Genomic DNA, 26,982 nt, shown 5'->3' with positions numbered 1-26,982 from the left:
ACACATGTAAAACAATACCCCCAAACCCACACACACACACACACACGCACACACACACTGCAGTTCCCTCTGGCCACTGATTCCAGGAACGCTAATATGTCTCTGTGACTCTTTTATCTAGTTTTAAAGCTGTTAATCCAAACAGATCTCTTTTTCTGTCTGTCTTTGAAGATCTTCTTACTCGATTCCAGGTCTTTATGTCTGACATGAGAAATCTCTTCTGCATCAAGCAAGTCCAGCTGATTTGCAAGGGTTCTAACAGAATTTTGAAGGAAGCAGGATGATGATAAAAAAAATCGATTTAATAAAAGTAAACTCTCTTTACTGCTGCTGATGCTGGTTTTCACATGTTCAGCCAACTTTTATAAAGCACAGTATAAAAGTGTGTACCCTTTGACTTTGTTTTAGCTTCTGCTAAATGATTTTTTCCAGAAAAAAAATCTAACGCGCTACTTTATTTGACTGTTTTGCAAATTTTCAGTTGATTAAAGTTCAACGTCTGTGTTGAGGTTTTAGTTACCGACTGCTGACAATTGTTCAAGTAGTTTAATCTTTATATCCATGCTCTTATTTTGAAGTGGGTGAAGACTTTTTACCTTGCTATTTCCTTCCTGTGACGCTCTCTGCTTAATTACAAAACTGAAGTCATGAGTGAAAAGGCTGGCTTCCACCAAACACCATGTTGGGGTAGCACTGTGTTAGCAAAACGAATGTTGTAGTTATCGGTGGCTGCCACTGCTGAGATCAGAATCTACACAGGTGGATTCTATTTACTAATTTAATTACTTTAAAAACCAAGTTATTGCTAGATTTCATTTAGGGGCATTAGTGTAAAACAAACCCCTGTTTTATTTGTAAAATATTTGGAAAACCATAAATGTTTTCCTTCTTAAGTTATTAGCTAATGTCTATCATTCAGCAATAAGTGACTAATGTTAGTTATTGAATGATGTTAGCATAAGTGTAATGCTATGCTAACAGTTTGTTAGCATGACATGACAATCATTTTCAATGGTATTATTAATAACTTCATGACTTCAACAGTAAGGTAAGGTAATTTTATTTATACAGCACATTTTCAGCAACAAGGCAATTCAAAGTGCTTTACATTAATTAAAAGGAAATACAAACAAAATAACAAACCATAGGAAAGACAAAAAGAAGAAAGAGAGCTAAATCATTTTCTGGGTTAAAAGTAATATAAACTAAGCAGTGATGTTCCTCTTAAGTATTTCTGGATTCAAGTTCGTAGATCTTCTAATTCTGATTCCATTTCTGGGCTGTATAATATTGATCTAAATTGTACGTACTCCACAATTTCTAATATTACTAATAAACTAAAATAATCCTTCTCTGGGTTAAATAGGGAGTGCTCCACTATTGCTGGTCATTAATGGCAGATATTAATCTTCTTTTTTCCCCCAGATTCTCATCAATGGCTTCTATGCCCACAGCTCCTCCACCCTTTATCATCAAGCTCCACCCACGGTCTAACTTCCAGTAACAGCAGGTTCTGCTGACACACTAACCTGTAAGTGCGTCTGCTTCACTATCACAGTGTGAATGGGACAATGAGGAGGGGTGTGGATGGAGCAGGGTGTGGAAATGTGACTATATGTGGCAAGGGACTGTTCCTCCACAGGAAGACGCTCCCACACACACACAAACACACACACACGGTACTTAAATGGCAGATAGGGTTTGGAAGGGAAAGGGAATTTTGCCAGCTTAGTGGTAGAGGAAGCTGATGAATGGGTGTATTTATGCATGTGTGTGTGTGTGTGTTTGTGTGTGTTAGCTGGAGCAGAAGTTAAAGTCATACTCCCTTTGTATGATATTAACCTTCACTGGTAACATTTCTTGTGACACTGATCTGGAAGGAGATATTAACTACGAGGGCTCATTCAGCTATTCATGGCAGCAGCTGGTTTGCCATTAGCTGCGTAAATCCAGCAACACGCCCTCCATCTAAAAACAGCTCACTTCCAAAGCCAAGTCGGTAGATCACTGGGGCAGCTGCCGGCTGGAAGGGCAGACCACAAAAATGGTCTTTCATGTTCTAAAGTACAGACTTCCTGTTGATTTGATGTGACCTTTTAGGATTGATTGAGAAAATACTGTATAATGGCAAAAAATAGTAATCCTACCGATTAATTAAGAATGTTAATAACCCCTAAAAAACACTGGAATGAAATATTCCTGTCAGTTATGCCAAATTCAAAAGCAATAAGAGAATAATAAGGGTTAGGTAACAGGCAGGTGCTACTCAGAAAATGTGCTACAAAGTTGAAGTTGATATTAATATTGAAGAGTGTAAGTGGCTTTTATGAGAATGGGCATAAAACCTTCATAAGCATTAGCATAAGAACCTTCAGAAACACAAAGACAGTTACAAAATCAGCCTTCTATCACCTGAACTAACGTCCCGGTAAGATCTAGATAAACTCACCCATGTGTTTGTCTTTAGTGACATTGATTACTGCATCTACTAGGGCTGTAACGATTCCTCGAATGATTCCAGTAACTCGATTATTAAAATTCCTCAAGGAAAGTTGATCTGTCTCAAAACTTCAATAAATTATGTTTTATTATTTAGCGTACCGTGTTCCGCCTGGGTCATTGTTTGTGGTAGGCAATGCTGTCAGTTTTGCCTATGAGTTGTGGCTATATGCTAGCAGCATGACCTTTAATTTTTCCAGCATTTCTGGTGAGAAGAGAGGGAGAGAGTGTATTAAAATATTCTGTTGCTACAGCTGCTGCTGGCGTTCTCACTAAAATCTAAATCTAGACTAAAAATCCTGCTGTTTAGAGTTGCTTTTGAACCATAATAATTGGAACTTTGATCAATATATTTGACGTGTATTGATGATCTTGATGATGGCTCTCATCAAAATGTAATATCTGTCACTGGTTTCTCAATTGTCGACTTTGACACATTCTGTTTTATGACTTCTTGTTTCTATGATGTAAAGCTCTTTGGTATGTGCACACAAATGTGATTGACTGATAGGATCAGGAAAGCAGTTGTTAAAAGAGAACCATGAGAAATCCAAACTGTGGCATTGACGGAACAACAAAGACATGAGTCCGTCTGGACAGATGAAACCAAAATGGACAACTTTGACCTAAATCAAGATGCTGGATGGTATTAAAAATTCAAACTCAAAAATACTTTATTGATGACAATCACGATGGTCAGGGTTGTCCATAATTTTCTTGATTTTAGGTAACATCCTCCTTTGCACCATCAAATAAGTAACTGTAGAATCCTGTCATTAGCAGACTATACCAAACATAATAACTCCAGCCTTTTTAATTAAAGTCTGTTTTTGTCTTGATGGAACAGACCTTTGATCTGTCAGGGTGACAACGCTCCAGAGCAGCATGTGGATGGGCTCTAAATGGTGTGTATACTGAGTGTGTCCCCATGTCTCCTGGTGTGTCAATGTGAACCCACTGGACACTATGCAGAAATGTAAATAATTTAATGAAAAGAAAAAAATGAAATAAAATAAACAGCCCGACACTTCCAATCCAAAGAAGACAAAGATGGGAGTTTGCACAAAAATCTGAACTCTCTAAGCTTCCCGTTGACGTTATAATGAATAGATAAATAGAAAGTTCAATCCCCAACATGCAGTCTCATTAAGCCGTCAATTTAAAAATGGAAAGTCTATGAAACGAAACTGAAACCTTTTAGCTATCTTTTAATTTACAATCGAGAATTTAAAAAAAAGTTTAAAGAATTTTATGTCGTCCAGCTTCTGTTTGGCTGAATGAGGAAGAAAAAGAACCAGGAAAAAAACTAAAGTCTATTAAAACAACTTTACAGTCAACTCGTTAATGTCTTGGTGAGACCTGTCAATCCGGCACATGGACACAGGAATACTGTACAGGCAGCCATGTACAGGCTGAGACAGATAACAGGTTTTCACCCACAATGGAGCTAAAGATGGAACGGAATTAGTAGGCCTTTTTCTGGGTTTAAAAAAATAAACACACACACACACACACGCCCGCACACACACACACACACACACACTCACACACAATACACAAGTTTAAAGAGCCATTAGGGCAGGGCCATTGTGTTGAGCAATTTGAATTCAGAACAAATCAGCTTTGATATCTTAGTTTAGCTTTAAAAAAATCAGGTCAGTAAAAGGCAATAATTTGATGTGTAACATAAACAAAAGCACACAGACTTATAAACGAGGGCTTTTGCTTCGCAGTGCTGCTGTTTCGGGAGGAAGAAGGAAGTGGAGAAAGGAAGCGCAGAGTGAGTGATAACAATAAATTCAACATCCTTCTGATCCGCGCTCTGCAGCTAGGTCAGACTTTGATGCAGTCCCGTTCATCCAGAGTCTCTGGGAAACACTGAGCGGCTTATGACACGCAGAATCCCCCGGTTTGGTGTAAATGAGGAACATCAGGACTGCCATCCAACACTTTTCACCACAGAGTCGTCAGACGCTAATGTCTACTTCTTCAGATTGACATTGTTGTCAACATAGCTGAAAAAAAAGCCTGAAATGGGAAAAAAAGGAAATAAGTTCAAGTAAATTTTAAGTGATTATTAGGGATGTTGTTCAATGGCCGATTGCCGATCTTTAAAAAAGCCTGACCTGCCGATTCCAGTTTTGCCCAATAATAATAGTGACCAAACTATTTTTAGCAACATTTCAGACCAAAAAATTGATAAGTCAGTCAAACCTCTCTCACAGCAGTGCTTAAAAGGAAAGTGGTTGATAGTTAGACGTTTGCCGAGGTAGATAGGATCAGTTGAAAAGATGGGCTACACATCTAATTATCAGCTGATCATGACCTCCCAAATTATAGAAAATTGGGGACAATTTATCACCCTGATAAAAAGACACCAATTTATCGCCAGCAAAGCTTTCTGAGCACAAAATGCAATAAAGTACTGAGATAATCACTAAAAGGCTTACTCTTAATCTAAGAGTACATCAATTTATCGGTGTACAATTTATCAGTGTACTCTGGATAAATTGGTGTACTGCATTTTATTGCATTCTGTGCTCATATAAGTTTTGCCAGAACAACAATTAATTAAACAACTTAAAAATTTACACGGCCAGATTCGATCAGCTGAAAACCCACCTCTTCCTAGCGCTTCCTTCCTTCCAATCTTTCAAAATTGCCGTGTTTCCTTTTAAGCAAATTTATTATCGTAATTCCAATGTGAACAATGATATCGTCAATGGAATCGCAGCTACTGAGGATGGAGAGTAAAACATTGGTTTTACGTGGAATGACAGTCTGCGTTATCATTGAGCGAAAGAGCTCAGCTCATATGGTGGTCAGAAGGTTCAGTACAGTCATGACAGTGAGAAAGGTCAAATTAAAGGTACGGATGAGGGGATGTAGTTAGATTCTCCCAGATGGGAGGTTAGGAAGGCAGTAGGAATATGTGAGCATTAAAGGGATGAAGTAACATACATTACAGGAATGATTAAGTGAGGAAAGGGGGATTTTTGTTTGAGGGCCTACTCTGGGTTTTACATTGTCCACAGGCCTGATTATATGACTGTATATGTACAATCCTTGGCTGGACTGTTCATAAAATGCAACATGTGTTAGCCCTTTATTTTTGGCCCAACTTCTGGCAGGGCTCTTCTGGCTCAGGATCAACACTGGAGCTGACATGCAAAGGTCAAAGCTAATAATGTGGCAAGGAAGAGCCCAGGCTCAATGTTAGAGGAGAGGTTGGTGGTTCACATGTGAAAATGGGTTAAAACACAACGTTACTGCCAACAAAAGGCAGGAAAACTGAACGCTGACAGCATGCATGTGGAACTAAATCTGCTGACTTGAGCAACCTTCTAGTTCTACTTGAGACACTTGAAAAGACAACGCATTGGATTGCTGTCATCTTGCACAATCGATACATGGCAGCGTTTTAATGTTGTGTGGTTGCGGCAAGTGTGATTATGGGTAATGGAAGAGTCATTGCCCTTGTGATTTATGAAAGAGAAAACTATTGGGAACGTTTGAGGTGCTGCTGCAGTGTCAGTTATCATTAGATCAGTTCAGAGCAGTCAGCTAATTGGTGAGAGAAAAGTGCAAGGCTCATCCTGAATCACACACAATATGCCTAGCTGTGCATACTGAGCATTATGGACTAGTTGATCAAGTTTTTTTATACATGTGTATGGGGGAATTGCAGAGGCTACACAGTGGGACATGGTGTAACTCTGTTGCCTTATAGTAGATCCTGGTTTCTAACTCTGGCCTGTTGTCTTCCTGGATGTTCTCCCTATACATGGAGAATTTTCTCCAGTAACTACAGACTGATCCCACAGAGCAAAACCACGCAATTTGGGCTAACTTAGGCAGTTCTACTTTACCCTCAGGCCTGGGTGTGTTGGTTCCTGGTTATTTGTCCAGTGTGTTTCTGTGTTGCTCTATATGAGCATGGTGAACCTTCCAGGATGTGCTGTTTGTAAAGTTACACAGTCAAAAATTAACAGCGAAAATTTGGGTTATTTAGCCTGTCATGACAGAAAAAAAGGTGGTTCAGTTTTCAAAGTCATTATATTTTCACCATGTTATTCATTTATTTACAAATGTTACAGTTTCACACTGAAAAATGTAATTAGCTAGCTAAATATTTAGCTTTCTAATTACATAATTAAACAATCAGCAAGCTCACTAGCTAAATATTTAGCTTAAAACTAAATATCTAGCTAGCAAGCTAAATATCTGGGTCCAAACTAAAACTTCAACTCTGGGCTAAATATATGTAGCTTGCTAACTAAAAATTTAGCCTCAAACAGTCAGTGACTCATGTTACATTCACTGTTTTGCGGTTATTGTCTTTTTTTTGCTAAATTATGCCATCTAGTGGTCCTTCTTGGTTAGTTATCAAAAAAGCAGTAGAAATAGCAAAGAGGAAGCAAATTATACATTTTCATGTTTGACACAAGCTGTATTTGTTGCTAAGCTCACTAAAGACCACCTCTGTGTACGAAAATAGTGTATGCAGGGATTTGACATCATCGCAGCTATTATACTTATATATTTCTTTGTTTATCCTGTTACAGTTTCACAGAAAAAAATGATGCAGTAAATTCTACAAGATGTCATCCCAGAGTTTGTGGAGTTCTGCATTCATTCTGTTTAGCTGTTTGGATGTCTGGTAACATTTAGCTGGCCAGGTCTTGGTGTGGCACCGATAAGGATAGTGAGTTTTGAAGTTTTGAGCACCTGAGTTGGGAAGTATCATTCTAGGCCAGGCTTTCCTAGAACGATATGTTTTGATTTAAAATCACCAAAATGTTTCTTTTAAGTCCTAATCAAATTTCCCATCCTGTAAATTAAAGAACCGCTTCGAAAGCAAAACCAGCAAAACCTCAATATAAGAACTGTAAAATCCATGTTAAAAGCTTTTGAGGATAAAATGTGAAGGAAGTAAAACAATAAAAACACACAGACCAATAAAACCTGGAAAACAGAGGATGTTGCCAGATCAGAGTGATTCCTTAAAGCAACGACATAAAACCATTGAGGAAATGGTCTGAAAAATAAAATAGTTTTTTATATTCCTTTGACATTTTATCACAATTCTGTTGATTTGTTTTGTTTTTAACTTTAATTGGAGACTGTATCAATCCATCTCTAATCCTGTTTTCTACATCATATAGACAACATGAGGACGATGGTAAAGCTCAGTCAGGGTTGAAGTGTAACTTCAGTTTTCTTCCCCCTCTAAGCTTTCTGCATTCATAACGTTGAATCCTCAGCCCTGTTCTTCAGATTACAATTCACTTTCGTTACTAAATAATTAAAGATACCATCTGGCATAAATTATATTTTTAATACAGACATTACCTTGCACTCCCATCATCTACCTTGTTCTGACAGCTATAAAAATTATGATAACGACCATGACGCTTTGTGCCAAACAAATTTCCCCCTTGGATTCCAGGTCTATTAAAAATCTGGTCAGAGAGGCGCTGCTGGTTTTGGCCGCGTTGCACCTGAACGTCAGTGCCAGTTTATCGTCCTTTACCCTGGACAGCTGGCTGTCACTCAGACAGCTCTGCCACAAACACTCCCTCCATAACTGTCTGTCTCCACAGTAACCAAACATTTCCCCCCAAAAATCCCCTCCTTGTGGAAAGTAAACACCTGCTTCACATTTAACTGCTGTGATGCTTAGAAACCAGGTGGCAGATATTGTGTCCTGTTTCGTTTTTATTGTAGATGTTTTTGTTCTGTTGTACCCTGAATTCAAATTGTGACCATTCCAGGTCCTGGTATTGTTTTTTTATTTACTTTCTTCTACAGTTTTGTCAGACTGAGTTTGGCTCACTGTTACAGACTGTACACTGTTAGTTTGATTGTCAGACTCTGAACACAGTTAGCAGCAGCAGGAGGCCGCTGGCTTTTTTTTTCTTCTTTTTTTTTTTCACTCCAAGCATGTTAATTAAAGGCAATTGAGCTCATGCTGGTTTTACAGCTGCCCCCCACACCTCAGAGGCAGGATTGTTATAAACCCTATAATCTCCAAACAATCTTTTTTTATTCACCTTATTTGCTGCGGATTTGAGCTGAAATCAGAGAAATCGGTTTAATCCCGCTAATGCTTTGTCTCCTAATCCTTTTTAATTCGTCTTTCTCGGTGACTAACAAGTAGTCGGAGGATTTTATCACCTTATTTTCATAAACTCCTTTTCTCAATTTAGTTCCCGCTTCGTAATGGATGACAGAACACAAAGAGAACACGTTGCTTTCTCTCTGCTCTCTCAGAAGAATGAGGAAAAATGGAGGCAGTTGGATTGAAAGTCTTTTCGGCGGCCATGTTGTTGTGTGTGGACCGTCTAAAATACTCCAGTTAAAAAGTATTTTCCCTTTTTAAGGTTCCGTCTCTTTTTTACTTTACTTGTGGATTTGTTACACTTTCTGATAATTTCATTTATAAAAAAAAAAATAAAAAAAAACTCCAAAAACACATCTGGCCCAATGTAAAAAAAAAAAACTATTGAAATAATGAGTTAATAATTTAGAGGTAGGACCTGATTAAAAAATGTTTTAATGGGGTTAATTGCAAACTCTGTAATTAATTAATCACAATTGAATCTACAAAATTTTCAATTCAAAACCCTTTTTTGCTGCTAAGTTATTGAACAAAGTAAAGTAACGCATGAAAACCAAGTATGTACGAAGTATTGAGATAATTTTTTTAACGGGTTAAAATCGATGTCATTAATTTAAAGAAATTAAAACTTTAAAGTTGGCATTCAGACTACTACTTATGGTACACAAAGTATTTAAATGAATTGGAAAACTGCATGCATGTTTCGCATAATCAATGCAATGTGCATTGTCATATTTAATTCTGAAAAATTTCATGAAAAAGCATGACACCTTAGAAACCCATGTAAAGTAAATCTGGATCTCTGAAGTCATAATAGATTGTTACCTTGGCTGACACTGTTTGAAACTAATAAAATGAATAAAAAATTTAGAGTTTCAAAGCATATGCCAGCGTTTAATTAGCTTAGAAAGACTGTTGACTCAGAGTCAGGATTTGGAGCTCCACAGGGAAGTTTTATTTTTCATATTCGTGTGTTGAGGAACAAGAAACGAGAAAATACGACTGATGAAGTGCAACCATCTGATCCAAAGTAAAAGAAATCAAAGCTATGATGGTTAAAATGACTCCTCTGCTACCGACCGCAATCAGCTAGTCAATCCAACCTCAGCAGCCACAATGTGATTATATCCCCACTGTGGACTGAAACACTCTGCTGGGTTCAGATGAATTATCAGTGACTGCAGTTTGCTGACGAATCATCCACTTTCCTCTCTCTGTGGTGCTTCTTTCCTTGTACCTTATAACTATTACCCAGCAGTAACGTACACACCCCAGCTGCCAATAAAAACTAATTTAGTCTTTTGGGAAATCAAGCCAACTTTTGTTGAGGAGTGGCACCAGCTCCAAGTGTCCCACTGAGCGTACTTTATTTCTCCTTCTGCTTTTCCCTCTCTGCCGTCGCCTCTCAGTATCTGTGTCATTCATTCCCACTCCTCGCTGTGCTACAGTTCCTTTCCACTCTGTGACCCCCAACTGCCCTTCACTAAAGAAAAATGTCCAGCTGCAAAATTGAGGGGCACTCCGACAATATGGTTACTGTGTACACTGGACGTTTATATGGATGGGTGAATGATCCCCTCGTTGGAAAATTCAATAGTCTAGCTTTTAGTGTCATCGCATAAAGATCTCTAGATTTCCATTCACAGTGAGCTGTTTGTCAATTTGACAATGAGTGAACTCAGACACGGGCAACTCTTCCTTGCCTTCGGTCGCAATCGGTGAAGAAGTTGGCCTGAGACAACAATCAAAGGCAATTTGGTTCTACATAATGCAATATAATGAATCGGCTGCAAATGGCAACGCAGGTAAGAGGAATCAATACGCCTTCTGTTTCCATAGCTAATTTACATCCATAATGTGTCATGATATTGAGAAGAAAGCTGCTGAAGGTTTGAGCTCCAGGATACAGGCCTGGATTGCGCTGACACGGCAGAATAAGCTGCCAGGTATGACGGATCATTAGGAGTTGTCTTTAAAAAAAACGATATTTTGGGAGGTGAGTTTGTAGTTTTAAGAAATTTAACTGAGAGTAGTGTGGTGTGACAGTCATTTACAAGTTCTATGTAATAGTTGCAATGTGCACACTCTGGCAAAAGAAAATAAGTTTAGCATCAAGTTAAGGACTTGTAAGAACATGTACCTGGCATATCATGAACAGGCAAATGAGGGCAAACATTCTGACATCATCAGAATAATACAACAGGGAATTACTGGGAGATTTAACAGTAAATCAGAGTGAGTGAAGGTTACCAGACAACCCAGGTTACCCACAACTTGACAGAGTTTAACAGCAGTTTTATTTTGCGTATGCATAAGGCTTGTGTACTTTTATTGTGAAATGTTTCAACATGATGGGGTTTGAGAGATGCTGCAGTAAGCTGATGTCAGGACTGATGAGTACGTGAGGGTGCCCATACAGTCGGGTAGCATCTGGACAAATGCCGAGCAATTGCAGGACCTAGCCTCATGCATACCCAAACTGTAATCCCATCAGATTGCATCAACCTAATGAGTCCGGTAAGGATTGTCTGTCATGATCTTCCCTGCCCCTCCCAACTCCGCTGACTTTTTGCCGCTGTGTATATCAGTCGACCTCAAATCCAGGCCTCGAGAGCTGGGGTCCTGCAACCTTTAGATGTCTCTGCCTCTAAATACCCAAGTCAAATAATTAGGTCATTAGCATGACTCTGGAGAACATGACTACACTGAGGAGGTATTTAAACCATTTGATTCAGGTGTGTTGGACCAGGGATACATCTAGAAGCTGCAGAACACCAGCCCTGGCCTGGATTTCAGGACTCCTGCTCTGCACTCACTCAGCGCAAACTTGTCACAAAGGTACTTTTGAGATACTCTGATTGTGGCTCTGAAACTTGCGTATCACACCTTGACTTTGATTACAGCGTCACAGTTTCTTGATCTGTTTTGCCTGCTCTGCTGCTGACCAAGATTGTCTCCCCAACCTTATGGGATTGCGGACTGACAACCATGCCTTTCCCATGGTGAGCTCTGCTCATGGCATTAGTGAGTGTCATCTTACTCATCCTGGTATCGGTATTTCCGAACTCTGTGACATTGTCTTCTCCGTGACTGAAACAATCCCCGGAGAAAGGACACTTTCTACTCCTTCACTGTTGCATCACAGAGGATTCAAGTCCGTCATGGTCCAAATCTCCAAAGAGATGGTGGAAACCACTTCTGTCGGGTAACTATTCATTTGCTGATTGCACAGTACTTCCTGTTTATGTTGCCCATCACTCATCACTCATTATAACGTGACACTCATTTAATTTATCTTTGGAATCGATACAGTATTTTTGAATTTGAACCAACCTATGCCCTTCACGTAGTCTGTCCAGAAAGCCGTGCCGATGATGCAGTTGCTGTCCATAAAACTCATTCAACCGTACCTGGGTTGTGGTTCTCATTCTGGGTCAAAACTGTACTATTTCCATTACATTGTCTCTGGTTACCTTTAGTCTCTGTTTTGACCTATTGTCATGCACTTCAGCTTGTATTTGTAAAACATAATTTCACTCGATATCGCTGCTTACAAGATGACCACCAGAGGGGGATGTTCTAAACTCTTAAGATTCTTGCAAGCAAAGCTATTTACATAACTATAACTGGCTTGGATTTCAATGAACTAACAAAAGCCATATAATTTAAATGGTGTATATCAGAAACCATTTTTTTCCACTACTGATTATGTATAGGAACAGAACTAATAGTGCAGCCTTTTAAAATGCTTTTTGTTAGTCCTTCACTCATTTTATGGTACAACAGTGTAATAATTGTAGGATGAGTCAATTAAAGAGCAGCATCAGCAAACTCTAAATTATTTTTATGCATTTATAACTGTGAAACATTTATGAAAAAATGCTATTCCGTTTTGAAGAAAAGGTATCTGCTGCCCTCTAGTGCTAACACTAAAAATGACAAAGACTGACTTTATGCCATAATGATGTCAGTGTCTAACAAAAAACAAACGCCTGAACATGTTTATTAAGATTTCCTTAATGACAGTGTATGAAAACAAAGCAAAAATCATCACTGAACTTAAAAGATCTGTTTTTAGTTTATTGCTGGATGGTTGCAATGTCAGTTTGAGAAATTGTAAAATACAGGAAACATACTTTTTTTGAAAGAAAAACATTTCCTTGGAGCTGGAATGTGGATGAATTTTGATTGAGTTATCATGAACTCAGTAATTGTTATGACTTGCATAATGTGGAGGATTCTCATAAATGAGACTCAACAATTAAGTTAGATCTAACAGTGACATTGAGTACAGTAAAGGTGGAAGATATTTGGTTGAGAAAACTGTCACCCTCAAAACTTTGATGTTATCCAACGGGACCAATAGATAACATGTAAGTCCTCTTGTCCTCAGGACATTTTAAGGGTTTCAAGCAGTAAGAGCCCACTACAGCTTGCGTCCATTATAATTATTACAAACAAGAATCCATATATTTTTGATAAAGTGAAAAAAAAAGATCAGCATCACACAAATTTGAATCCGGAATGCTTTAAAAGAAAAGGCTGATAAATTGAGATGTATCCTTTCATCCCAGATATCCTATAGCTCAGTGGTTCCCACTTCTTTTCTGCTGGCTCCCCATTTAATTGTAAGAACATTTTACACCCCCACCTTGTCAAACACCCATCCACTGTCAGGGTTTCCCCCAGAAAACTTGCTAAGCCTGGTGGTCGTGGCGCTGAGGAGGTCCATCTCCTGTTTTTTTTAATTAAAACATGTTAAGTAGACAGGAAATGTAAAAATATTACTAGGTAATTATATGTTACGGGAAAACATCGCCCATGAAACGCTATTCACAACTAGTCTTAAAAACAAAACAAAAAATACAATTAAAATGAATATCAATTATTCACACTTCTGTTTAATCCAAATTAAGTTGGCGGCTCCATAGGGCCCTCCGCGGATTCAGGGGCCCCATAAATGCTAATATTTTAACACAGATCACAGAAATATAAATGTGACATTTGATACTGAGAATATCAATGTTGTTAAATTTGATTTAATGGTTTCAGCACAGATAAATGTTAAATGTAAGATTTTAAGGAGCTGGCAAGTTTACTTTGTAAAAATTCAAAGAACAATCTTCATAGTTAGATTGCTTTGTTACCATAGCTACAATCTGATGGTCTGAGTTTGATCTTTGAGATTGAGCTCTGTTTGTTCACAAATACAAATGAGTAAACTGCAGTTATAATGGCCCCTTTCCTCCCCAGGGGCTGTGACCCTCACTTTGAAGCACATGGCGTTCAGTGTTTTAAACAAGAAACTTTGTTTCTGATGATTGCTGAGGCTGTTTTTAAAAAAAAAATACATCTTTTTATCAAATGTCCTGCATGATGGCACACTGACGCTCCATGGAAACCAAAAACTATCAAACTGTCTTCATTTGGCAGTGGGTTATAGGGATGAGTTCGCAGTGCAGAGTCTGAAGTTCAGAGGAGAATGTTCAGTGGGAGGAGCCAAGCTTATCTTGTTTAACCAAGCATTCATCATTTGAATGCTTTTCCAACTCTTCCTCTGCATCTCTTTAAAACAGTCCAGGAATCAGCCTGTAAGGTACTGTGTCGGTGTAACGTCTCCAGTCTTTCCCGTACTTGCTGCTGCAGCGGTGTTCGTCTCGCACACAGCGGTGGACCAGCAGGATGGTCATGTAAACGATGTAGAAGTATGGGAGAATGTGGCCAAAGCCACAGGCAGCACAGTATGCCAAGGAGCCCATCAGGTCGCCAGTGTAGTTGAAGTGGCGCGCCACTCCCCAGAACCCCGAGGTCAGAAGCTTGCTGCGGTGGCTGCGGCCGTCGGCGGACAGGTACGAGCACTCGATGTAGGTGGGCTTACGCCTCCAGATGGAGCAGGCGCCCTCCGTGCGGCGGAACAGATCTTTCTGATGGTTGGTGGAGCGGAAAATGTAATACCCAACGAGCCCGAGCAACAGCACGGCGAGAGCGTGAGCGTCTGATAGCTGGACTGGATGGTACACCAGGTACAGGCCCTAAGAGCCAGAAACATAACAACACATCAACTGTCTAAGGCTTTCAGCCACGAGTAAGATCAGTTAGTGTAAGTCAACTTTCATGTACAGTGCATTTTAAACTATTGGTAAGCTATGAATATTTTCACATTACATTGCAGCTCAGACTTCAGTGCAGTCAGGACTACAGTAATACATGGTAGTTCTGTCCAGAAACCCAATCAGGTTTCCTTGCAGGACTGCTCTGTATTTTTCTATAACCCCCTCCCACCAAGTATCTTATGGGGTTCCTTTGTTATAATCTGCTCTATTAACAGGGAAAGTTGTAACAATTACAGGAAAGATGGGGAAAAAAGAGATCACTCAATGGGATTTTACCAATGAGTGGTATTACTAACCTTTAAAAAGCTGGACCTCCTTATTCTGATTATAGCCATTACCGTTTCGATTGTCTGAAAAGTCCCTAAATATTGCAGATGCACCGATCCAATATTAATATCTGTATCTGTCCCGGAACTGAAAAAAATTCTAGATCGGGTACAATGCAAAAATACTAAAGGACAGTGCAAAATATAGCAAACTAAGACAGTTTTCTTAAAAGGGTAGTTTTCTCAAAAGATAACTGCTCTTTTATTTAATTGTCATTGCCTAATATGTTATTTTTATACTATTAGCAATGGTCTTATAACAATAATATTGTTATCATTTATCACAATAATTTCTGGGACAATTAATCACCCAGGTAATCGTGTCATTGTGACAGGCCTAGTGTTGCAACTCTTCCCATGTTGATTATCAGATGCTTTCTGACACTTTTCTAGTTGACTTATTGCAGAAAAACCTTTTCACAACATATTAACCATTTAGTGTGACATGGAGACTTTGTGGTGTGTGTGTGTGTGTGTGTGTGTGTGTTACCTGCAGGGTGTAGAGGTATGGCAGCCACACACAGTCCCCCCAGCCTAGATACCACCCAAAGTGGTCATGGCAGATATCAATGGTCTTCAGGTACCACGCCTCATTCCAGAAGAAATCCAGCACATAAATCCCCTACGAGGCAACAAACAGATTTTGCCACCGACATTATTAATATAACATTCACTTCTTATTTTAGTTTAGTGCTGAATGAATTATACTGGGAAGGATAAAAACCTATGTTGCCATAACTATGAAGGTTATGTTATATAAAAAAATCTGAATAATGCAACAAGCTGAAAACAAATCTAATCCTGGGTTTTGTTCTATAATGATTATAAATGATCAAATAAATTAAAACTATTCTACATTGTTCATGTGACATGATTAGGGATGCTCCGATCAGGTTTTTTGCTGCCGATTCCGATCACCCATGAAGCCTGATCACTGATCATTGCTGATAATCTGGATTGGCTGTTAATTTTTTGCTTTAGGTATAAATGATACTATGTGATCTAGCAATATATTCACCTAACTTAGACATAAAACATGCTAAGTTTTTGCAGGCAAAATACAGCCGCTATTCCGTCAAAGGTAGACACAGGACAACTGGAAAACCTGCAATCGGTAAAATAATATTTAACAGTAATATTCTCAACAGCCTAAATTATACAAGTCAAATCAATCTCATAACACTGACATTATCAAATAATGTCAAGTAAAAAAGCAAACATTCATTTAAAGTCAAATTCAGATTTGATCAAAATAGACAATTCTGAGTTACTGAATCAAAACTTCCTGATAGCTTGGCTAGCTGATTAATGCTGGTTCTGATTGGCTGTTTCTGACTGAGCAGAGTAATTCTGCAGAACACAGAGAGGAGGCAGAGGAGATCGATCGATCGGCACACCTCTACATATGATGTTTCAATTTAGAATTAGTTCGGATTCAGTAGTCTGAATCAGGCAGGAAAGTAAAGGAGAAGAGATTAAGATGATCCAAAGTAACCATTAGAGCTTCCCAATAGGAAGCTTTGATCAGTGAGGGAACAGCAGCTTTGTCACAGCTCATGTAAAGGTCGGTTTTAATCAACCTGACTCAGGCAGCAACTTTGTGCTGGTGGCAGACTAAATGTTCTCGCATTGCACTTCAAAGTTCAGGTCTTACAGATATTACCTACAATTTCTAGTGCTTCTAGAAACACTCACATGCTGGTCAATGGGTTCATGAAGACTCCAGACTCTTTATGAGTTAAGGTGTTAAAGCTGTAGTAAGTCACTTTTATAAAGATGAGGTTTTTGACATATCACCAAGCTATCACCATGTCATGACAATTTAATATAAGACAGATAATCTGTCAAAATTTCAATCTCTTCCACCTCCTTCTTGAGCTACTACCGCTTCTGAACAAAATGAACCAATCAGGGCAAAGAGGAGGGTCTTAATGCTGTCAATCAACTTCATGTATGCGCTGCTCAATGTGCTAATGACGGAGAAACAACTTACTGTTACAGAAAACTGCTTAGCTGCTGTCTTTGGTGGCTATGCTAACTACCCTGAGCATTCACAACACGATCTGCTAACAGTAGCATAGAAGAGAGGAAAAAAGAGAGGGAGAGGAGGGATGAGTAGCTCCACACTGAGGGTGACTGACAGCACTGAGGCCCACCCCCTGGCTCTGACTGGTTTCTAGTTAGAACAGATAAGTTTGATTTTCTTTTTTTCACAACAAAAAAGAAAGGTAACAGTTTTGACAAATATGTAAAAAACCCTATTTTTTATAAAGTTACATACTGCAGCTTTAAGGAGCTGATCTTTCTATTTTACCTGCAGCACGTTGACCAGAATCATGGAGTTGGTGACATGACCGTACAGCTCTTGCTGCTTGGCCATGTAAGACAGATTAATCAGGGTCCAGGCGACAATGCCAGGTCTGCCATTGAAGAACAGCTTGAAGTCAAACCACTTGCCGATGCGAGGGTTGAACTCTATTCCCATCATGTAGTTATAAAATATGTTCCCTGTAAACTTACTGTGAAGGGACAAAGAAAGCAAGTGGGTAAACTTTGTGTTACCTTTATAATACCTGAGATAATGTGGAGTTCAGCAGCTGATCTCACCAGTCCTCAGCATTGGTGGGGAACAGGTAGGCCTTTACAAAGGCAAAGGTAGACACAGCATAGCCCAGGATATTGGTACACCACAACAGGGGGATCCAGTTGTCAAATATAATGGTAGGAGAAAACCAGTGGAAATAATTGGCATTTGCAAACCACAGAGCATGGGTGATGATCCAACACTGCAGCCCGTTGATCTCATATTTGTTAATAAAACCTTGGGAGAAGAAGAAAACAAATATACGTTAAGAAGAAATAAGACATTTCTTTCACAACTGTTTCATGGAAGGAGGAAGCATATACCAGCAGGGGTACGAGCTCCATCTTGCACTCCACCCACGTAGCCCGGAATAAACTTATGGGTGACGTCAGGAATACACACGTAGAGGAACACCTGAAGAACAAGATGCTTTATTTGAGTTTGAAGAAAATGCAAAGCTCCTGTGTGAGGCAGCGCCTGACCCCTCTTCTACTTACCTGAAAGCTCACCCAGATGGCGTATATCTTAGCAGCAGTCCATGTGAAGGAGGGGGCCCGGGCCCAGATGGACAGCAAAGTTGCCTTTCCTTGGCACAGCTCTAACAGAGGCTGGCTGATGGAGCACTCGTACTGATCGCAGGCCATCACAAAGTAAAAGACGATGAAGGGAGCGAAGCAAAGCAGGCTGACGACACCGATCAGGGAAAACCAGTCCACCTCCCTGGGAACGGATCAGAAACACAGGAAGTGGGTCAGAAGATTTTCTACATGAAAAGGTATGTAGTTTCAACTAATTACTATAAAACAAAAACTAATCATAAAAACTATCAAAACATGATAGCTTCAAATCAAATGAGGAGGATTAGCAGTGCTTGTCATGACAGCCATGTGTGTTTTCACTGCATGCGAACGCAGCTGACTCAGTACATGTGATCAGTGACACAGAGTAGAAGTACGTCTTTTCGACCTGCTTTTGTTAACTTTGGCGATTTCGAAAGATTGTGAAAAGGGCAAAAGGTGTGGCTCAAATGCTGTGATCTTCTTGGGGGGCGGGGTTAATGGTAGGATAACGCTGATATATGGATATGTTACGTTCTTTCCATTAAAGCCCTATTTTGTTTTTTATTTAATTTCAATTTAAGTTTGTCTTTTATAAAGACATAAAGTGACATAAACATATGTCATGACACAAACATTTGTCATGACATAAAGTGCAACAAGCTCAGGATTAATTTGTACTTTTGCAGGAAACTGGTCCATATCACGTAAATGGATTTTATCGGGTGTTTCTGTTGTGAAACTATTTCACAAGGTAAAACCTTCTTGAATCACAAAATAGGACAAGTCAATGGATTTTTTTCCTCTTTTGGATCAAATAAGCCTGTGCAGCTTCAGTTACTCACCATGCTCTCCCCCACTGTGCTGACTTCTCCACAGCTTCAGACCCTTTTCCATTGGCATGGTGCTGAGGGCGCCTCCTTTTGGACTCCATGGTCTCTGCAGCCTTCACCTCTGCTGAGAGAATCACATTATCAGGTTTAGGATCCATCTTGCAGCAGCGTCCTGTACTTTGTACGCAATCAGTGACAACCAAGTGTCCAAGCAACAAATGTCAGCAAAGTATAACAAACTTCCAAATCAGGGGCCTCATTTAGCAGTTCCCCTGTGTTCTCATTATACCCATCACTGAAAGTACTTTATATGTTATTAACTACTTTTGAAATTTATTGAATCATGAGGTTTAATGTTGCACTCTTGTTATATTAACCAGGGCCTGCAGATGGAAATTACCATCATATGGCAAAATCTGAATTCATATGGATTGTCCCTTTTAAATAAACATAGTAACAAACGAAAGAAAAATAACTGCTTTTCAACTTCATTTTTCATTGTATTACCTTTAAGAATACCCACAGTACATGTTAAGTGAGTTTTAAGGTCATTTTGATAAGGTAAACATCACTGTTCACATAATAAGGGTCATAAAGTGGAACTAAAGTGCATTTCTTCAGAGACAATTTCATTCACATCAACACGTACAGACAACCACAGTAGTACTACTACTAAACTACTGAACAAAGCATTTTAACTGAATATCACGAACTCAATTACGTTTTACTACAACAGCAGGCGGAGCCCTAATGTGTCCTTCTGAGTTAATGAAACAGTCGAGCAACGCGTACATTGAAAGCAGTGAATATATAGGTCAGACTAAAGACGAAGCGCAACAAACTAATAAACTGTTTTACTGTAATTAAATTTGTGTAATAAAATAATAAATAGAAGGGGGAAATGACTCGTCCTTGTAGCTTCTTGTTTTTGCACTGAGAGCGAGGGAGGGGAGACAGGTTTCATAATGCTCAACAAACACCATTTATTTTATACGCATGAGGCAGGAATACGCTGTCAGGTTTATGGGCCATTCTTTATTTGCTTGTGCACGCGCATTTTTTTTATTTAAAAAATTCGACTTTTTTAAACTAAAGTCGAATTTAAAACAGCTGACTGTCACCAGCACGTCATAGCTCTAGACATTGTGTCATTATTATAAATGCATACTGGTGTATAATACAGTGAAAAACATGTTCTACATATGCTGTATTGTGCGGTTGATCACTCACCTCTGTGCTGTAAGTTTGGATATAAAAGGCAGCCAGCTGTCCTCCTCCTTCCTACAGAGGCAGACTGGACTACTACCTCCCTGCTAACCGCTAGACGGAACTCGACGTAGCGCCACAGACTCCGCCCATAAGGCCACTACGTTTGGATAATACACCAATGAGATTGTGTCAGACTCATAACTGGGTTGGATTCTTATCTTCTGATTGGGTAAGAGCGACTGGAGCCATGAGCGCCCGAGAACTTAAGAATTATTTCAACATGGTCAGCGTCAGAGTGTATGAAAGAAAAGTAGAATGTGGGAGGGATGCATTGTTGTGATTGGCAATTAGGGCATTAAGCTAGTAAGGGATTGGCCGGATACAGTAGGGCTTGGCAAAATTAATTCAGTCTCGTGTCAGCTTGTTGACATTCCTAAATATTATAAAGAATAATCTTCTCTATATAACCAGCGAAAAAATAAAAAATAAAAAAAATAACAACCCATACTAGTGCTGAAATATTTGCTGAAAAAATGGCATTATGTAAGTAAAACAAACAAACAAACAAAATAGTATAATATAGTACATGGAACAAACTGTAGAACTGCACTTTATGCAACTAATTCTAGTATAAATGTTACAGATTTTCCAGAATCTAATTGTTCTATTTCTATTTTTATCAAAAATGTTTATTATTTTAAATTATTATTGCTTTTAGTATGTGTATCTGTATGTTTTTTATTTATTTATTTATTTTTACCTTATCATCACTTACTGTTAATTCATTGGAATTTCTTCCACACAAGACATGCTAAAATGGAAACCCACAAAACATTGGCTCTGTGGACAGAATAGAAACACCAGCGGATTAGACGGAAACATTATTTCTCAGCAAACAGGAAATTCTTGTTTTTAATACTTTCTCATAAAGTGTCAATATGTCGTGGTTGAGCCTCTAAACTAAAGGTTGCCAGTAAAGTTTATTGAAAATCGTGAAGTAGATGTAGGAAATCACCTTCTAAAGGAAACATCTAAGAGTCAGGTGGCCAGAAGAGCAAAGTTATTCTAAAGTTTTCCTTTATCTAAATCATGTGACGCTATAAAATGCAATGAAGCAGTAAAATGAAAACTTAATAAAACTTCAGCAGATTGTTTTTGCATAAACTGACCACAAGAGGGCAGAGCTAAACTATCAAAAACATTTTAAGTAACCGAGGTCTCGCGTTGAGACGCTTAAAGTTCATAACGCACATTCTGCATGGACTTCATGCATGGCGACAACGACCCACAAGTCATTAAATTTTAGTCTTTCCAGCTAAAACATTCTTTGTTACAGCTTAATTCTTTGAGAGTCTTTCTATGTTTTATTTAGCCACTGCAAAATCATATCCTTGTTTTGACACCATGGGATAAGAATGGGAACATTTGGAGACAGGAGAAGATTCCTGACAATTTTTATATTGCTTACATTTTTTAATATAAACAGTTTAATAAGCATATTTTTGTGGCACGGCTGTAAAACTGGCAAATTCCTGTCTTATTGCTTGTGGCTTTCATGTGTAGGGTCTGACATTCCCTGGCTCCATGAACTTGTAATCAACACCAAACTCAGAACTTCTGAAAGCGATTAAGATCCCGTCTCTTCAGACGTAGCTGTTGTGAACTCTCTTTGTAGCCGCAAAACGTGAACTACAGTGCATTTAAAAATGAAAGTGCTTAGTCCCAAACCAGTTCTCCTACAGATCATCAGGCTCCCAGCGGTGCTTTCACCATCCTCCCATAGCCTCTTCCTCTGACATCCATCTCTATCTTTGTCACTCTTTTCTTCAACTTTCAAATGTTCTTCTACATGACAAATATGTTTTCCCCCAAACTTCCCCTTGTGACTTTGTGTTTAGTTTTATTTTCTATCCTTTCTCTCTCTCTCTCTCTCTCTCTCTAGTCTTGGCACAGTTTCTGTGTTTCCTCTCTGCTCTTTGATCAGAGGCTGTGCTGATGTGCTGCACCCAGACGGTGTGATGTATCTGGGCCACTCAGCAGACAACGTGTCTGAATGAAGGAAGACATTCTGTGCAGTCATTACCTTTTGTTACCTTTGACTTACTGAATGTAAATTGACTGAGTCTGCTCTCTGGGAGTTCATCTATCGAACGCTTCCAGTTGTCTTTTGACAGCATGGGATTGTGTAGGAGTATTAAATTACCATTGCTTTGACAGTATTCTGTACTGTATATCTGAGAGTGATGAGACACACAGTGAAGGGATGGGACTATTAACAGTTGAGGTGCAGTGTGTGTTATTGATCCAGTTTAGGTCACGTTGTTGCTGGCATGGACAGGGGAAATGCCAGATGCTTAACAGGCTGTTTTGGAATCATTGTTCCAAGTTGTACCAAGTTTCTATCTTCTCTCCCCATCTGCCAGCTTTAGATGAAAGAAAATTGGTTACAATTTTCTTGTAACCAATTTTCAAGAAATTGGCTACAAGATCTCTGGATGGCTCCTGAGATCATCAGGAGCCATCCAGAAACCAGGAAGTCCTGTCTTAGTAATCAACTGGAAGATGGTGGAATACCAGTGTCACTGTCTCTGGTCAGGTTTAACATCAATATGGACTTTAAAATGTGCCGACTCAGGGAAAAAAAATGATGAAATGCGTTTGGAGGTGTCAAGGTCAGGCTTTCAAACATCAAAATACTGTGCTTACTTTGTAGCATAGTGGTGGGTTTGTTTTTTTAATCATGGTGAGATTATCTGTCACTGCACTGATACTGGTGTTCTCCAGAAAACGGATGGAACAACTTCCTTCTTTTTGGACTTCCAATAAAATTAACAGCAAGATGGCCAAAACATATTGGATGTTTAAAACACTGACAGCGAACTTGTGAAAAAATGAGCTGGACTATGCAGACTATGGCAAATGTTGCACATTTAAATGTCAACCACCTTTTACACCACAGAACTGGCGGCATTTTGAAGAACACACAACCCTGTACTGGATTAACTGATATGATGAGAAGTGACCCTTAGGCAGGGTTTCAGGTATTGTGTGTTCTTCTTCAAGCTTTATCTAAACAAGATAAAATTCCTTGAGATCAAAGATTTCTTTTACCACACTGTCCTGACAATCACACAGTTGTGACTGTTCTCCCAAAAAACAATTTGGGGGAACTTTGATCTGAAGGGGCTTAAAAGACCCCTGATCGTCCATGGATCTGTTACCAACAAAGTTGTTGTGAGGTACAGTGTGATATGGAGGAGGTTGGGTATTGAAATAATAATAGTCCTGCTTGATCTTCAATACTGAGTCTTAATGCTTGGTGTTGATGACAAGATTGGTGACCTGGCATCAGCCTTATCTGGCAACCAGTCAGACGACCTGTCAGTTAACATACCACCAATTAGAATAATTATTCCCTTGGGTTTTTTTTTCATTTTGGGAAGAACACCTTAGTACTATTATAACTTTCTTCCCCATGCCTTCTTATGTTTTACTTAAAAGTTGGGATATAGAAAATTTGCCCTGTGAAACTGGCTGCACCTCACCTCTCACCATTTTAAGCCCTTTTTAAATTATTTTATGTTCTACTTTTGGCTCTATTTATTTTTTGCTGTTGTTGGTACTTGAGTGAATTTCGTGATATTTTGATTGTTTGTACCTTTATTATTTTGTACACTGTACTCCGGTGTACCTCTTGGTCATGTCTGCCTCAAAAATTCTCAAGGGAGACCCTGGTAAAATAAAGGTTAAACAAAACCTTTAAAAGATGGATGGCTGGCTGGATTTAGTAAGTTACATGTGACTCTCTAATTTGAATACTGTGTAGACAGAAAACCAGCTGAAGACTGCATGATAAGTGTGTGTATATATGCATTTTCCCCCTATGTACTGGATTCCAAAATGTAAAGATTGAAGTGCTGCACCAGATCCAGTTCATGGATTATTCATCAAACTGAATAAGGGAATGGTAACACCATAACCAAGTGCATGGAGGAAATGTCTTTGCTTCACATGTGAGCAGAGAGTCTGATCTATAGGCAGAAAAGCACCGATGTTGGCATGGCACATGGTGAGGAACTGAGGGGAGTGTCTGACATGTCGTACCCTAATCAGCTCCCCTGGGATGCAACACGTCTGTCTTTCTGCATAGCAGCCTCTGTGCCATGATTCTGAATGAATCAGTTCACGTTTGCTGCTGGATTTCATTTATTAGGTGGTGTGGTGTTTTTTTTTTGTTTTGTTTTTTTGTTGTTAAACACAAGGGCTCATAGTGTAACGCTGTAATTCTCGTCACTGTCCTTCTGTCTTATTCTGTCCATGACAACAACCAAAAATGATCAATTAGGATTAAAAAGAGGAACTTGTCTTTTTTCTCCTCTACTTTCCTCAAATATGAGTATGATGAGTCTCTTCACTATGGTTTATTCAGAGGAATGTCGCCCCAACATGGATGACAGTTGTGATTAAAGTGACTCACATGTTGTCAGCTTTCATTATAGTGGCCAACTAGTTATTTTCCTTGACTGATGGGAGAAAATATGAAAGATTATATCTAAAATGGAAATAATGAAATGGTTATTTGTGGAATTTGTAGTAATTCACTGAATTTCTTTGTAATTAGCCTTTTCAAAATGTATTTTTTTTTATTGCCTTTCCCAGGGGTCAGTCGTCCTGACCTTTAGGTTTTTAAACAAACCCTCCTCTCTCAATGCGCTGAAGGGGAGATGGAAACACGTTGGCCAAATATGTTCTGACACAGCGAACATTTACCTCACATGGCTGATCTGAAGTGTTTTGTTTGGATGCAACCAGCAGCTGACCTGGAAGCGGTGCTGACTGTAAGCAGCCAGTAGAAGACGCTTTGGGCCATCCATACTGCTCAGGGAATACATTTTGATAAATTTATGCTTGCTTCGCCCTGATGTGTTGACGGGTTTCTCTTGAGGAAAGTCTGACTAACACAGTAACTGTCCTATATTTTGGAGCAACAGTAGAAAACACTGACAATAAGGAAAAGAAGGGCACATCAAATTCAACTAGACGGTGACGTGAGGCTGTCAAGTTGTAACAGCTTTAAATCGTCACTGTAAACCTGAGTGAAGCTAACTGAGGTTAGCCTCGTCCTTATTGCGTTAAAACTGTGAAAACATGATCATGTTCAAATGTTTACATACGTCTGTGTGGGTGTGTTGTGGGCGTGTCATGTGGGTGTGCATGTCAGTGAGTGTGTGTGTATGTGTGTGTGTGTCTGGAAGCATATTGAAAACATGTCGCAGTGCATCTGCCTGTGTGTATTTCTCCGTGTCATGACGTATGCATGTTTAGACGGTGAGACGCTTCAGTAACTGGGGCAGAACTGATTGTTGTTGATGGCTGTAGGCTAGCACAGACCTACATTCTGCTGCCACGCAGGGGAGGAGGGGAACACCAGGAAGAAAATTTGGGGTTTCTGCTGAACCCCCTTTTATCTCCTCTTATGACAGCCTCCTGCTGTGCCTCACTTCAGCTCCGTGTGTTTCTGCTTCGTACTCATCTCCACTCCTCCCACGTTCCTCTCTTTTGTCTGGTGAGACGGTTAAAGGATTTTAGGGTCTTACTCAGCACAGAGAGAACTACTCACTCTGGAACTGACAGGGACAGGAGAAAGAAGGAGAGAGTCTAAAAATCAGACCAAGTTTGACCAAGACAGAAGATTAGCAATTAGCTCGCCACTCAAGCAGAGCTCCATCAAAGTTATGACATCCGGGGTTAGGGGAGAACTTAAGTTTTGTTACCATTCGTCTTCAAGACTGTTGCTAAGGAAGCAACAAATCACAGATTTAATATTGACATATGGAGTCTCATAAGGGACTGTCCATAGGTTACTTAGTGGCCTATTTAAACTACAGTTGAGTCCCGTCTAATAGCAGATCTGTGTGTGGAAAGTGACTCTAAATTATTTGAGGAAAACTCACCTCTCCACCAAGTATTTCTTCGAGGAGACCTCAGTCCTCGACGTGGCCGTCGAAGGTTCAATTCCAGCCTGATGAACTTTGCTGTATGTCTTCCCCCTCTGTCATTACCCAGTTTCCTGTCCAACTACTCTCAAATAAAGGCTGATTGAGCCAAAAAAGATCCTCTTTTAGTTTACTTCCTTATTTGAAGTAAACTAAATGGTTTGAGTAAGACTGACTTAAATTTGTCAAGTTAAACTGATAAACTTAATTGAATTCCTTGATACTAATTGAAGCAGTTCAATTAAGTTGGTTCAACTCTTTTCTTTTTCAGTGCATAGCCAGAAGCCACAGACCTCCAAATTTCATTTGGCCTTTTCAATTGCTCAAGAGCAACACTTCTGACCTCAACCTGACACAACTAACACCTCCAGGAGGGATAAGAGCAGAGACTGTGAGCCACGCCTTCCCATCCAAGATCAGTGTCTGACTTCACAAATATTCTTCTGGAAGAATCATTAAGCATTCCCATAATCACTTTCTGAAACCTTGTGGAAAACGCTCACAGAAAGACTGAACCTGTTTCAGCTGCAAAGGATGGGCCGACATCATGTTAGACTTTATGGAATAAAAATGAGAAGTCGATCAAGTTCAAAAGTGTGTGAAACACCTTTGGCAGCAAAGTGCAGGTTTAATGCAGGACAATGTTGTGTAAACCAGGGGATTTATATGTTGCCTATGTGTTGCTCTATTTGAACTGAGTTTCTTAATGCCTATTACAAACTTAGTAAAGACCTTCATATAGAG

General features: G+C 39.3%; 1 protein-coding gene and 1 long non-coding RNA gene across 4 annotated transcripts; one reads left to right on the top strand and one right to left on the bottom strand.

The window, feature by feature from the left end:
- The first annotated feature begins 676 nt into the window (after positions 1 to 676).
- Positions 677 to 26,982, top strand: LOC103143973 (uncharacterized). 2 transcript variants are annotated; one of them, XR_476864.1, is made up of 4 exons: positions 677 to 759; positions 1,426 to 1,531; positions 4,233 to 4,279; positions 26,510 to 26,982. It is a non-coding gene; the product is annotated as an uncharacterized LOC103143973 (long non-coding RNA). The 2 variants fall into 2 exon arrangements; XR_476865.1 differs by lacking the exon at positions 677 to 759 and adding an exon at positions 766 to 1,048.
- Positions 13,962 to 20,371, bottom strand: dhcr7 (7-dehydrocholesterol reductase). Of its 2 annotated transcripts, none has more exons than XM_007560705.2 (8): positions 20,264 to 20,371; positions 19,046 to 19,154; positions 18,141 to 18,363; positions 17,967 to 18,057; positions 17,667 to 17,880; positions 17,374 to 17,578; positions 15,550 to 15,681; positions 13,962 to 14,652 (listed from the first exon to the last, which is right to left on the bottom strand). In XM_007560705.2, the coding sequence occupies exons 2-8, from the start codon at positions 19,132 to 19,134 to the stop codon at positions 14,188 to 14,190; spliced, it is 1,419 nt and encodes a 472-aa protein (XP_007560767.1). In that variant the 5' UTR covers positions 19,135 to 19,154; positions 20,264 to 20,371; the 3' UTR covers positions 13,962 to 14,187. The 2 variants fall into 2 exon arrangements, with proteins under 2 accessions (XP_007560767.1, XP_007560768.1); XM_007560706.2 differs by having other exon boundaries at positions 19,046 to 19,157; positions 20,264 to 20,369.

This window comes from Poecilia formosa, unplaced genomic scaffold (assembly GCF_000485575.1).
Source record: "Poecilia formosa unplaced genomic scaffold, Poecilia_formosa-5.1.2 Scaffold119, whole genome shotgun sequence".
Lineage (NCBI taxonomy): Eukaryota > Metazoa > Chordata > Actinopteri > Cyprinodontiformes > Poeciliidae > Poecilia > Poecilia formosa.
Note: the sequence above shows the minus strand (reverse complement) of the source record. Positions and strands in the feature narration are given on the sequence as shown.